Raw genomic sequence first — 15,095 nt, forward strand, 5'->3', positions numbered from 1 at the left:
TGTAAAGGCTGTTTTTCAGGCTAATGTCAGATCAATGGATAAAGTCAGATTGCCAAGTACAAAAAATAGACATACAAAATAATCTTGATATGAAGGTAAAAAGTAGGGTGACACCTTATATGGGTTTCATTTGTTTTAAAGCATGTAAACATTGTGACAAACATTAACTATATACACAAATCAACATAAATAGTAACACTACAATAACAGACACATTCATACAGATCCTGTATTTGACGTTACGGAAAAAATTGTAAACAGTAAGGGGTTACGGTTTGGCTTAGGCTCCAAATGGGAAATCAATTAAATGTACTTTTATGGTGCAAAATTATGAATTGCTTGACCAAATGCAGTCTCTTCTTGTCCTATTCTGGGACCAAACACACAAACAGTGTCTTCCCTTCCCCCTAAACCACAGGTTTAATACAATTGCGTTACAGCCATTCTGCCAGTGTGTTCTCCATTGCAGCAACACCTATTCGAACCACAGCCCCATCCGAGTTTACAGTCTAGTTTTGCATCAGAGTCTTCCCTGAATCCAAACTGTATCGAAAAATAAAACTTCTGACAGTGAGGACTTGTATCCGGGTAAACTCAAATTTCAACAGTATTTCCGTTTTCGCCGTCCTGCTGGAGCTGCGTCCCTCTTATCCTGCTGTATTTAGATCAACTTTGCGAGGCTTCTGGATACAACCACTTGTCCTTGTGCTTGCTGAGCTATTAATAGCGTCAGGTCGGCTGTGTTTGCTCCTCAGCTGTGGGGTTCCAGCTGCACGCACAATTGATGGAATCCAACCATGCTATACTGTTGTTTGTATTATCATTATTCTCACTATCATAACCAGGATTAGGATCACTAAAGAGAAAAAAACAGATGAGATTCTCGTATGAATCGTTAAACAGGGACGGCCCGACAGATTCGCGGAGAAGGTCAAATAAAACCATCTAGCAACCGATATATGCACGAGATAAACCGACTTTAAATTCAAGGCTAAGCTTGCTGATGCACTTGAAGAAGAAGGCGGTCTGAGGCAGATATACTTTTCACTGTCAAGCGCAAATTTGGGTGACCTATCGCAGGGACAAGTTCAAGACAAAATAATGACAAAGGAAGAACATCTCACAAAGACCGAGAACCTCTTTTGATGCTGCCTGAGCAATAATTGATGTGAAGGAGCAGTATTTCGAAGGATGATGCCGTGTCGAGCAGCTCTGAAGAAACACGACTTTGAGCACTAGAACGTCTTTTGAAGTTTCAATATGTTCAGGTTGCATTTTCTTTAAAATGTCACAGATCTTTCTCTCCTATTATTTTACGCCGGGAGGTGGAAAACATCATCGTCCCCATGATCAAGTCACGTTCGGGATGTCGGAGGCGTGGTGAAAATTACCGTTTTACGGGGAATATTAGGATGATCACAATTTATAGAAGGGGCCAAAGTCTCGGGAGCGATACGTCAGCAATTTTTTTTACAATTTTTTTCTGTATTAATCCACACCCTAAAAAAAGAAGAAATACTGGGGTTTGCTGTCTGGATACCCTCACGACATTTATATCCATAAGGTAGGATGGAAATACGTTTGATAGAAAACAAGTACAAGATATAAAAAAGATTAATATCGAGCCATCTCTACCGACCGACCGAAGGCTTTATTACATTTCTAAGTGTCTGATAACGCCAAAGGATGAAAAACACTCATGATAAATGATTAGAAATGAAAGAATACCCTGATACTGGATGTAAGGTTTATGAGAAACATTTGACTCACGACCAGGGAAAGCTGGAATATAATGCTACTATTCTGTCGCTAGTAATGTGAATGTACGGAAGAGAAAATCTGAATATTCCTTTACTAAATTTCAATCAGCAAAGGCTAAATAATCAAAATCAATTCATTAATAATATCAATGCATGGACACAATAAACAACAATACAGGGGAAATGTAGTTTTAAACTATTAACATAGCATAATATCATCTACACATTATGATCTTTTATTTTTATATCTCTTTTTTTTTCATTTAGATCATTACCTGCTGCTTGATTGTTTGTGGTTTTAATTTGAAATGGTAAGGGAGTAGGAAAAAATATTCAAACATTTAAATAGCATTAGACAAAAACTTCAATGGGACATCAACCATCATAATGTGACAAAAAGCAACGTTCAGTACATGATGGTCACTTCAATCCGGTTCGGAGGATCTGCAGAACGAACACACAAGGTAGAAATTGCATTTTCAAAACCAATACTATAAATACAGATAACAGATAGGAGAAACATTCATCACACAGAAGATTACTGTGGATTCTCACTAGTGTATAAATACTGAAGCAACACATGTAAAATAATACATTACTTTTTGCCAACAAGCAATGTGACAATTACGCAATTACTGGCACTTTTTGCAATTCATCTAGATCTTTAAAATCATTTCTATTATGACGAAATGGATTACAGATGGTTGGAAATATTCAGAAAAATATGTAATTCATCTGCAAGGCGGCGTGCATTTACGATAAGTCACAGGACGAGTCAAGATAAAAAGGCGGGTCTCCTCCTCCTACAACTTCAACATAATGGGAATCTTTCTCTTGTAATAAAACTGGATTGGATGATATTGTAAACCAGGCCCTCTCTTGTCTGAAAGTGCGGTAACGGGGCTGTGCAGCTCTGTGTTGTCATATAAACAGAGAGCCTTTTAAAACAAAAAACTGTGTGGGAAAAAACGAAAATACACATAAAAAAAGGATCATGAGTCCAGGGACAAAGCTCTTCTCATTTGTCTCAACAAATAACCTCTACCATATATAAACTTAGCCGGTAATAAAGATTAATCCACCCGGTTCAGGGCAAGGACTCTCATTCTCACAGAATTGTCGGGCTGATTAACAAACATCATGACAAATGAGGCCACGAGTATATGTGTGTGTGTGTGTGTAGGTGTGTGTGCAGAACCTCTCAGGCCTTTTTTTCCTTTCCAGCCGGCAAACAACTTTGAAGTCACGCATCGGACAACAGAGAGCGGCTGGGCACCGGCGGTTTTTAAATGTTAAGGCCTTAATGAAAAGCTGCGGGAAAACGTACTCAGCTGTGGATATCGGCGGAGAAGTAAAGGGGAGATGGAAGTGTTAGCAGCATTCTCATGCGACTGAATATTCATGAGATCTTGTAATGAAATGAACAGCTCACCCTTGGGGAGCAATAATTATGGGGTAAGCAGTAAACAAGGATCATTTCGGTTACGACAAAACTGAGCAACGTCGTCCTCATTTGTCGAAGAAGAGGAGGAATGAGACGATGTAGCTGAATGCTGAAAATTAAATTGTCCACTTTGATACTGCTGTGCCTGCCAGGCGGAGGTTTGGAAGAACACGTAGACAAATGCTAACCAGCTGTTTAGCCTCCATATATATTAGCCTTCACTCTTTAACAGACCCTTTTACTACGGTAATCCTAAACTCTTGCTCCAGAGTTTATAAACACACGCACACACACACACACATTTAATTACTTCTTAATGAATGCCCTTTTATGGAAAACAAATTCTGATCCGGTATCTTAAAATCATGTTTGCTCCCGCCGTTCAATCCAATAGATGTACTATACGGTTGATTTACTTAAATTGATTGATTGACTGATACCCATTCGCTGGATTTTTTTCTTTTTGACTTTAAATATGTTTAGCAAACAACATATAAATTTGCAAGAATTATTCTTAGTTTGATGGCGGCCAGTAAAAAAACAAATATATAAATCTTTAACAATGCCGGGTAACTAGATCACTATTGTTTCTTGACCTTATTTGGAATGATTCAGTAAATACCAGTAGAGACAGATAAAATACTACTACTACAATTTATAACAATAATGATTAGTAGTAACCATTCATGATTATTGTTTTCATTTTTCTTATTTTTAGATGAGTGAGACGTGACGCGAGACCTCTGCTTTTCAGCCTCCAGTAAAAGTGATTTCTTTTTCTTTTTTATGTTTGTTTGTTTTGTTCAAAGCCGCTGAAAGAAAGTGCATTAGAGCGTGACTCAGTGCAAAAAGTTTCCAGATTTGAAAATATGTGTTTCACACACAGTTAAAACACACACACACACACACACACAATAACAGACTAGTCTGGGTGAACACAAAAGTACAGCATCACAGATATTTTTAAAACACAGCGACAATCAATCCGGATCCGAATGATTCAACTATCTGCCTCCGACAACTGTTTGTTAGTGTTTTTTTGTTTTCCAGGAAAGACTTTATCATGTGAACAGTGTGTTCACAACGCAATCAGGTTGCTCAGATTATCTATTCATTTTACTTTAAGTTTGCGCCATGCCCTCAGCGGAGCATCGAAACTAACGTCTCTTCACCGGCTAGAGAAACTAAAATTAAAGTGAGAATAATTATGAGCTGTCAAACATTCAAGGTCCGACTGGGAATGATGGCAAAGATGTCTCTCCTTTCTGTTCACGACCAATTGGACAAACACTTTAAAATAAGAGTTACACATCGGTGAGTTTCCACATACATGCCGCTCGCTCGCCAAATCCGTTTCTGCCGATATTTTTAAAAGGAAAGTAAAGACCTGCAGTTGCAGCATCCACGTCATTAAACAATTTGTCGGCCCGGTAAGTAGAAAAGCGCTGGAAAATAATGAACAGGTGGTGGGTGCAAAATAGATTTAGTTTACCATTTTCCATAGGTTTTAACATGAGCATGAACAAACCACATTGCTAACCCTACTCCCACTAAATTCAACAAACCCACAAAAGTCTCCATTTTCCGGAAAGTCATAATAAGTGAGGACATTACTTTTTAGCGCTTTGATGACCAATATATGCTTGTTCTCAGCCTAAAGATGCCAATATTATGTGCGCCTTATGTGACATTTGTGTAAATAGTGCATTTTGGCTTTCTGATTAGTTTCTTTGGCACATCTGGTGCAGCTTGTGGCACATCTACCTCAAACATCAGTGATTCAGGGGAGCCAAGCATAGAGTTTGATGGTACATTTCTGAGGTGAATATTGATTAGTGATTGGTATGACTGTCTGACCTGACAGAATACCGTGGGCAGGCTAACTTTATTGCAAATAAACTGTTACTGAGATCTTATTGAGCCAGAGGTCCTTAGCTCTAACCGGGTCCCTGCTTCACACATAATTTTCAATATTTTATCATCTAGAGCTCGCAAACATTCTCACCAAATGTGTTTTTACATTTTGAATATTGTTGTGAAATGACTGGAAAATCTGCAAGAAAAATTACAAGGAAGGAAAACAAATAACCAAGTCAGATTTGTTGTTATTCTGAGGGGAAACTCAATTCTTGTGAATTTCTTTTTCGTGTGCCTGACATTCCATACCTTAGCAGCTAATGTATATATATTTCTCTTGTTTCCTAGTTGGGCATTGCAGCAGTGCTTCCTCTTCTACAATTGTGTCCCACTGTTATTCATATATGAGGGAAGGTGCAAGTAAATCCGCTTATATCCTCTTGTTGACTTCAACAAACTAATGAAAATGCTTCCATATTCTCCCGCTATGTGAGGATGTCGACTGTGAACTCAACCGAATAAAAAACAGCAATAATGCCGGGATGTTATATATAGTAGAATTATGATAATCCTAATATACTTGCTTCTGTGCATCTAAAAGGGATGATGGAAACTCTGTCTACCCTGCTTGCAAAGTCAGCGGTGGCAGCAGGAAAGATTCTTGAAGCTTTGTGGTTGTCATGGTAACAGTAATAAGCGGTCATTAAAGGTTAGAGAACATCTGTGCTGATGGCTGAGAGAAACCAATGTCTAAAACCAATCTGAGACTTAACCAGTATTCAGTTGTTTGTTTGTGATCCGTTCAATCATCTCACCTCATCCTACTGTGTAATCTCTCGTGACCAGAAATCCTCCTTTTTCTCCGGACACACACACTCGCACACACACCAAACTTCCAAATAAGGACGTATGGCAAAAATACGTCAGTGTTTAGGATGGGCCCGTTGGAGAAAAATCCCAATATTAAAAGAATAATGCAGTTTTTAATATCCTGAATTGCAGTTTAATTGAATTTCTTAAAAGCTATTGAAGATGTCAACTTAAAATGGCTGTTTGTAAATCTATTTGTGTCTATTGTGTAATCACACAACATGGATGCAGTCAATAATACATTGTTGGAGTATTGTTTATTTCATTAGGAAGCTAAGAAAGAAAAACCCTTGCAAAAACTAACCAAGTGGACATTCTAGACACGGCAAGCTCCGAACCGCATCAGTAATGACCTTAGAATTCTCTTAAGTGATTTTCGCAGTTTTTTTGTTTTTTTTTGGGGTGGCAATTCCCACTCTGATTTCATTCTGACTTTTGGATATGCACTGATATTCTGATGCTGCCTTGGATATCTAGGATGTCGCTGTAGATGATTATCAATGTATTAGCAAGACTATGGGCTCGAGGTGTTATTTAGTCAGGGCAGTTGATGTGGGTCACACCCACTATTGCCGGCCAACAGGCAATATAATCCTGACAATGTTTTCCACTCAGAAAATTGAAAATCGAGTCACTTTCCCATTACCTTTGCCTGGTAAACCCTGCCAATGAGTGGTTAACACAACAGATTTGATCTAAAAAAATCAATACACTGGACAGGAGCTATTTGACCCAACCTAAACCCTTATGTTTTGAGAAAAAACAGCAACAAATACAGAAATATTTATCAGGCTCCCACCTTTAATTATCAACTCTTCCATTAAACTCCGTGTAATCACGGAGAACTTCTGAGTTAAGTGTGGTTGTGATAGATCACCCACCAGGTACTCAACAACAGACCACATTGTTAACTCAACCGAGTGCTTGCTAAGGTGGATACAAATAGCCAAAAACTCTCGGAGTGATTTTGATTTGAAACTGGCCTGTGTTTGACTCCCAGCGCAGCCCAACCCCTGTCTGATCTCTTCATCATTCATCTCACTGCCCTCATAACTGAACATCCTAATGATCCTTCACCAAATGATCTCCTCCCGCTGAGATATGCAGTCCTTCACACTGAGCAAGATTTCCAATGACGTCCTGACTGCTAAGCGTCTCCATTATTTCTCTATACTTCTTGTTGATATGACAACAACGACACCGCGATTCTCGCTAGCCTAATGACCTGTGGGTCTCTGTCCCCTGATATCCAAATCGTTTTTTTGGACTGTTTCTGACTGAAATGACCAAAGCCTGGAGCTCAGAACAACAAAGAGACCACGGTATATTTCCAGAGATTCTGATGCTCTTAGCTATGACCTCCTAGTCTCACCCTTTTTTGGTTTAAAAATGCTCAAGAACACCTGGAGCTTGAAAAAAATCAACCAAATCCTCCCCATTCTCCCTCAGATTAGTATCATCGGATCTACCTACCATTGGTCGAATTGTAATCTCTCAGCCAGAACTTTTAGAATATCGTCGAGAAGGGAAAGTGTCAAATATTCGATTCTCATTATATATATGTTGAAATAGTCTTGTCCCATTGTTGTTGCCAGAGCTCCGCTGGCAATTCATTGCAATATTTGTAATTTCCAAGACATGACCTTGACTGGAATTTATTAGTCTTGCCGATATCTCTGAACGGATGAAAGAATGCCACTCTCTGCTAACCGCATCTAAGGCTCAGATCCTTGTCATCCAAGTCACTCCCTTTATACAACTGCAAGTCAATATCCAGCTTGCATCATCCCAAAGCATACCCATAAAATCTGTCCAAAACATTTAGTAAAAGGTCAGATCCTGAATGCCCTTGATTGCTCAGTTGTGTCAATTTCCCTGGCACAGGAATGGGAAGCTTCCATCTGAATTGCCTTATCGAGCAGCAAATCTCTTGGTGCAGCTGTGACTCTGGCTTTCAACCAAGCCAGCACAGCTTACATCACCCACTTCTCAGATATTCCTGCAATGGCTCCAAGTTAGTGCCAACATCAAATTTAAATTCCTGTCAAAATGGCACATCAACCCCCCCCAAACCCCATTGTTTTACTCCATCATTTGGGCCTCACTCGGCCCCGGTAACTGTGTACCTTTTGTAGAGCCCAGGTGGTGGGAATAATTACAAAAGCCCAAGGGGCAAGGACGGGGGTCTTACATGTATATGCATAGCCTCAGTGCAGTGTCCTTTGGCACTATGTCCTTTAAACACACGGTTGGCCCTATGACGCATACTGGCTTTCTTTAATAAGCCACTTGGGCTTGTATGATATTTCAGATGTACCTATACATTACATTACATAACAGTCATTTGGCAGACACTTTTATCCAAAGCGACTTACAAGAAGCGCAATTCAGTCACCGAAGTACCAGTAGTTGGACGTCAGAAGTGACCACTCAACCAAATAGCCATTTTACAACCATAAACATACATACATTCATTTTTTTTTTTTTTTTTTTGTTGGGGTTTAGGGCTAAGTGCGGTTAGTTGGGTAGTGCTTGGTGAAGAGGTATGTTTTCAGCTCATGTTGAAAGATGGGTAGCGACCACGCTGTTCTGACCCATACTTGGATAGCGCTGCAAAATGAGATATTTTTAAGCCTTACCACCCTACAAATAGTTTTAAGGTGAATGGGATGGAATCGCATATGGACAGTGGACTTTTCATAAATTTCTACCACGTTAATTACATTCTCGGCAAGCTCGCTCTGGGTAAAATGATGTGCTTGGCCTTGAATTGGATAATTGTGATTCAAGGTAATCTGTCATTTCCTGCCATGTGTTGAGAATTTTTCGGGATGATATAGCTCAAATAGGACACTATTTATATCACTCAGTATGATTTAAGGTCAATTTTTCCTTTCAATATTTTTCAATTAATTGAACAAAAATGAACTGGAAATTCTAGTTGTCTTTTTTTAGAGGGGATTATTATTTGATGTTTAAAAGAGTAGTGCTTCACACCTCCTAAAACTGAATTCCACATAATATGAACCAAACATTTGTTTTTACTTACAGCCTACAGGGGTCTTTCTTTTCATCATTTTGGCTATTCCAAACAGTTAAACTGCAACTGGCTTATCCCGGGTCTGATAAAACAGGGTAATGAAAACAATGTGCTGCTCTCTCTAATGCTTGTCAGCACGGCTCGTCCATCGATAAAGATCTCTCTCTTTCTTTCCTACCTCGCTGTCCCTGCAATCAACTTATCCAAACAGTAATTATCCAAACAAACGTCTGTCCCTCTATCAAAATGTCAGACGCGTGTAAAGAACAACATGCTGTTATAGGGTAAACGATACGCCATGAGACATTGGATTATTTTAATCGCCTGACGTCCTAGGGATTCTACTCGACATCCCGCAGTCAAGGTTGAGGACGACATGTCTCCGACGTAACGGCCCCCCCACTCTCAAGAATGACCTCCCAGAACAGAACAGAACAGACCGGCCTGCACCTTATCTCCCTTTAAATCACTGTTTTACAAGCATGTATTTATCCGGCTTTCCATTACCTTTTGTGTTACCTCCAAATAACTTTTCTGTAGGAGTGCCTCTTTAAATTAGATTGTGCACTGGCAACCTGTTTTACAGAATGCTCTTAAATTGTTGGAAAAATTCAGTGGAGAGAGAGAGAGAGAGAGAGGAGAGAAAGAGATCTCTTTACGGTGTGATACCCTTAAAACTACTTCCAACATTACGCCACGTCGACCCCACATCGATCTATCCATCCATCCGTCCATCCATTATCTACTGTTTATCCAGGATCGGATCACGCGGCAGCAGCCGAAACAGAGAGGCTTGGACCTCCTGGATCAGCTTTTCTAGAGGCGTTCCCATGGCAGCCTAGAGAAATAGTCCCTCCAGCGTGTCCTGGGTCTCCCCTGAGGCCGATCGACAGGTAAATTGTTCTGCAACAGGATAGACCGGTGCAGATTCTGCATCGCCGCCGACACCGATCCGCCCGTCGAGCTCCTGGTCTCGGCTTTGGAGGTGCCGATCCTCAACCCGACCGCTTCACATTCGGCCGCTTACCGCTCCAGCGGGAGCAAGAGATCGCGAGCCGATGAAGCCAACAGAACCACATCACCCATAAAAAGCAGACCAGATCCCCTCAACACCCGGACTGCGCCTAGAAATTCTGTCCATAAAAGTTATGAACAGAATGGATGACAAAGAGCAGCCCTGGCGGGGTCCAAACCTCACCGTAAATAAGTCAAACTTACAACCAGCAATGCGGGCCATGCTCCGGCATTGAATAATACAAGGACTGATTAGCCGTATTTATTTTTAGCTTATATAAATAAAAATTAAGATTGATCCGTCTTAACAGATTTACAAGGCAGAGCTCTTTCGCTTCTTGATTGTGAAGATCCATTGGCGAAAAAATTTTTCTCTTCCTTTCAATGGCTCTTTAAGTCACGATTTTCAAAAGCAGTACAGTCGCAGGGAAAGCAGAGAATAATCACATTTGTTATATTTACAAAGCAGATCCTTGAAAATAAAATAATTTACTGCCGCAAAAACTACTTCCCCGATAGAAATGAAAAGGCATATCGGCGAGGTGTCTGTTTATGTACGAACTTCAATGTCATTGATTCATGTTGTTCATTCATTCATTATCTAGACCTCTTATCCTGCACTCAGGGTCGTGCATATCCAAATTGTGACAGGGCGAGCGGCGGGGTTCAGCATGGACTGATCGCCAGTCCATCACATCTAAAAGACATACAATTATTCCCTCATCTGGCCTACGTAAGTCTCGAAGTGACCTTGAATGGCATTTGAACATAATTTTTGTTTTTTGTTGGCAAAAACTCCCCTTTAATTGATTTTCACCTACTGAGTCAAACATGGGCTGCACGATTGTCCGATTGAACAAAATCAATAATGAGCAGGAAGATGCAAAGACCTACCGGGGTGAGAAAATACCACCTCACAAACCACTTTCCACACTTTAAAAAGGAAATAATCTGTCCCAAGTCTCAGTTTTTACCCTAAAATTATAATTCAAGAGTATGAAGGACCTCTGTGCTCCCATCCAGCTATGTACTTTGTCATTGCCGTTTCACCTTTTCAAAAAGGGGGAGGAGTGCGATAAATCCTGAAGAATTTTTATTTTATTAATTCCGTTGTTTCAGCCCTTGAACTTATCTGTTTTTGGAGGACTCTCAAGTTTCTAAACTTGTCTTTCTAAACTTCTAAACCGGTGTCCTGCCGAAGTCACCGGCTATTGTTGTCAAAGTCAGATCGCCAAATCATTAAAAAAGTCCGTTCAGGAATGTTTATATTTCAGACTCCAATCGAACTTTGACACACAAAATGTGCGACACAGCGAATATTGATACACATTCAATACTTTCCGGGTACAATACGGACTCTGGTCTTAAAAAATATAAAAACAAATCACAAATTTAGGCTTTTTCGTATGCTCATATGCACTTTAAATAATTCTGCTGCATTATGGTGTATTTAATATATGTCATGTTTGCCAAATTAGAAAGAAAAATGTACCGCTCAGCACACACACACACACACACACACACACACACACACAAACACACACACACACACAATACAATTATCTACCCTGTCTGCTTTATGTCTATGCTCTTTCCTGTGCTTGTCTTTAACCTGGATTACAGAATGTTATCTCTATTAGCTGCAGAGACTTCTTGCAAGAAGTTAATTTATGTTAATACATGGGCCAAGCACTGGGACTTTTTTTTTTTTTTTTTAAAGTAAACCACAGTGGGGTGGGTGGAAACACACTGCGGATATCAAATCAGTTGAAACATTACTTACAGGGGATACTGCATTTTTTTTTTTTTTTTTTTTTGATACACCCCAACAACTAAGAACCACACACCCACACCAGAAGATAATATCGCAAAGAAAAGTTTAAAAGAGCCCAGTGATGATAATAAACCTATCCTTAACCCAAGTGAGACTCTTTGCACATCACTGATGATGATGGTGTCAAACTCGGGGAAAAAAAACAACAAAAAACAGGAGTTTCTTGGAAGTACAAGCGATATTGAGATGCTGATTTAATCCTGGCAGGATAGTCGAGGCTGGCAAAACATTTTTGGGGGGGATTTTTTTTCTGTGTGTCTTTGCTCCCAAGAACTCTAAAAAATAACTTCTGAATTACACAGAGTGGATGAATGGTTGTATGCCTCTAAATATGGCGAAATGATCGACCAATGGAGTGAACCCTGCCTCGCCCAAGGACAGCCGGGATAGGGTCCAGCAGCCCAACAACCCTAAGTGCAGGATAAGCAGTTAATAATGGATGAATGAATACAATATATTTTCAACATGTGTATTTCACCCCGGGCTATTTTAAAATGAAAACCAGCGTATGGCAACACAAGCGGGAGCAGCAACAGCTTTCTACTAAATTACTACGATACCTTGCACTCCATCACCTGCGCTGACATGAAGCACACGGGAAGATAAGACGCTGTCGGAAGAAAATTTGTCATTCTTTTCTCGAGCGACAATGAAAAGTGACAATTTTCAAGGCTTGTTTTAAGAGTGAGACCGCAAAACGCCAAACAGGCTCTTGCTCACGAACACTTGGACGTGCAGACAGGAGGGTGCCGGGAATCGAACCGCCGGCCTTTTAACCGGTTAACCCCCCCGAGTCGCGGCTACCACACCTCTCAGTATGGCACATTTGCCCGTCGGGCCCTTCCACAGTTATTGATGTTCCTAAAAGCAATGACGCTGGTATATTTTCAAACGGCGCTGACCTCACGTCGGGGCCTTATTGAACATGTGTTGACGACTTTGGTGCATTTTGTAATTGCTAGACTCCGTCTTGGTGGTGTAATCTTGCAAAACAAAGAGGAGAGGAGGTCTCATAAGTTTCCTTGGGAGATCCTACCGTGCAGCTGCTGTTCACCTTGGAGGTTTTTTTTTTTTTTTATTTCCTAAAAGAAGAAGTGCATTTGGGTCCGTGCGCTTGCGGATATTTGTGTGTGTCTGCAATTTCGACGGACTGGAGTGGGAAGGGGGCTGAGGAGGGCATTAGAGCTCGGTCGAGTGGCGTGGAAGAATTCATAAATGCATGCAAAAGCTTCTGTGGCGAGTCTGCCTGAAGGGAGTGTGTGCACATTTGGAACACGCATGCACACGCAATGTGGAACATGTATGCAACAATTACCCTATATGAGACTCATAAAAAAAAAAAAGGGGTCATTCTTATCTTGTGGGTTTACTAGAAATAAAGAGTGTGAGATTTCAGCTTCCTTACCTTCACCGCCTGGATGTGCGTGACGTTGTCAAACATGTATTCGTTCACGGTAACGATCTGGTCCCCGACCCGGAGCCCCTCTCGCTCGGCCGACGAGCCGGGCTCCACGAGGGACACGTAGATCCCCACGCCGTGCTCGGAGCCTCCACGGATGCTGAAGCCCAGACCCTCGTGGCTCCTGGAGCGCGTCAGGGTGACTTTGCGCGCCTCTCCAAACGGACACTCCAAGTGATGCGGCGGCGGCGGGAGCGGGAGCGGCGGCGCAACCGGATCCGCCGGTTCCGAGGGCGCATCCGTGCAACCGGGACCGGCTCTGCTCTGCTCGTTAAGGGAGCTGACATAACTGTGCAACAACGAGTCGGCCTCGTCTCCGAAGACCTCCGCGCCGTTGCCCGGCAGCAGATCCGTCTTCAGGTAGAGACCCTCGGACGTGTACTGGTCGAAGAGCAGCTGATCCGAGCGCGGGATGACCAGGCGCAGCATGGGAAGCAGCTGGCGCTTTCCTGCCGTGTTGAGAATCACTTTAAGAGTTTGCACCAGGTCGAAGACGTTGCGCTTGGCGTGATACACATTGAGGCAGTGGATGAACTGCTCTCTCTCCGGGTTGCTGAGCAGCAGGTTGAGGGCGTTGTGGAGCCGCCGGACGTTCGCCGAGAGCGCACGGCCCGCCGGGCCGGCCGCGTTCACCGATGTGTTGAGCGAAACGCGCTCCAGGTCTGCGCTCATCCTACAAACATAGCGCGGCGTCCGGGCGTCACACTGGCGGCTGCGGGTCGGGCGGCCGGCGGGAGCCGCTGACCATCTCGGCGGCAGGCGGGAAGTGAGGCGACGCGCATCCGGTAACTTCAACAGGTGATAACGCGCCGGCGCCTCTTCCTCCAAACAAATCACTCCTCTCTCTCTCTCTCCCTCCCTCTCTCCCTCTCTCTTCCTCTCCCCTCCCACCGTTTCTTTACCTTTTATTCCGAGCAAAACCAATCTTCCACCCCCCTTCCACCCTCCGCGTAAAAAGCTGGTTTACTGCTATTCATTAACGCAGGACCGTGCGCTCTCGTCCGTTGCGACTCTCCGTGCGCGACTAGAGGGCAGCGCCGCTCTCAGACCCTCCGAGTGTAGGAAGTGACGCAGGTGTGTGCGTGCATTTGCGTGTGAGAGAGTGAGAGAGAGAGTTTGTGTGTATGTGTTGCTAAGAAACGGACAGAACTCCTCCATCCCGAAATGGGAATTGGCCATCACTGGACCGCAGGAAACGCCAGCGTTTCAAAAAAAAAGAGAAAATAAAAGGGGAGGAAGGGGGTAAAAGTTGGATCAGATGACCTACAAGGGTCACCGAGGGGCCCCCAGGTCAAAGGTCAATCCAAGCATTACAACTTTTTCCTTCGGGATGCTCCCTTCATGGGTCACCAGAGCAAATCATCCTCCATCTAAACCAACTCTCGCTTCATCTCCTCGTCGTCGATCCTCCTCCAGGCAGTTCCAACCTCGGCATCCTTCAACCCAGATCTTCGCCATCCCTCCTCTTTCCATGTCCAAACCATCTCAGTCTGACTTTTTTCACCAGAACATCGAACTTCTGCCGTCCCACCGATCCTATCCATCCTCGTCGGTCCCTCAAGAGAACTTTGACATCTCCCTCGACCTCCACATCATAGGTCGCTGCGCCTTTCTGGCAGATACTCTTAACAAACTTTCATATGATTTACACAGTAATAAATTAATATAGTAAGCCAACCCGTGTTCAACAGATTCTAACACATTTGAAATAATATTGCAACTAAAGTGTGACAAGTAATTTTTTTTTTTTTTTTTTTTGAAGAGACACAACTGACTGAATTTGAAATGAATGTTAAATTGGTTTTATTTGAATGTTG

The 15,095-nt window shown here is 42.3% G+C and overlaps 1 protein-coding gene across 1 annotated transcript in view; it reads right to left on the minus strand.

Annotated features, from left to right (window-relative positions):
• The window catches only part of whrnb (whirlin b), an 84,130-nt gene extending 69,922 nt beyond the window's left edge, over positions 1 to 14,208 (minus strand). Inside the window, exon 1 of the mRNA XM_086169688.1 lies at positions 13,225 to 14,208. Within this exon, the coding sequence (XP_086025814.1) occupies positions 13,225 to 13,950 (726 nt within the window). The 5' untranslated portion in view covers positions 13,951 to 14,208. The remainder of the gene's footprint in view (positions 1 to 13,224) is intronic.
• Between the last annotated feature and the right edge of the window lie 887 nt (positions 14,209 to 15,095).

This window comes from Fistularia commersonii, chromosome 22 (genome assembly GCF_037954325.1).
Source record: "Fistularia commersonii isolate RoL2024-O1a breed Wild chromosome 22, RoL_Fcom_v1.0, whole genome shotgun sequence".
NCBI lineage: Eukaryota > Metazoa > Chordata > Actinopteri > Syngnathiformes > Fistulariidae > Fistularia > Fistularia commersonii.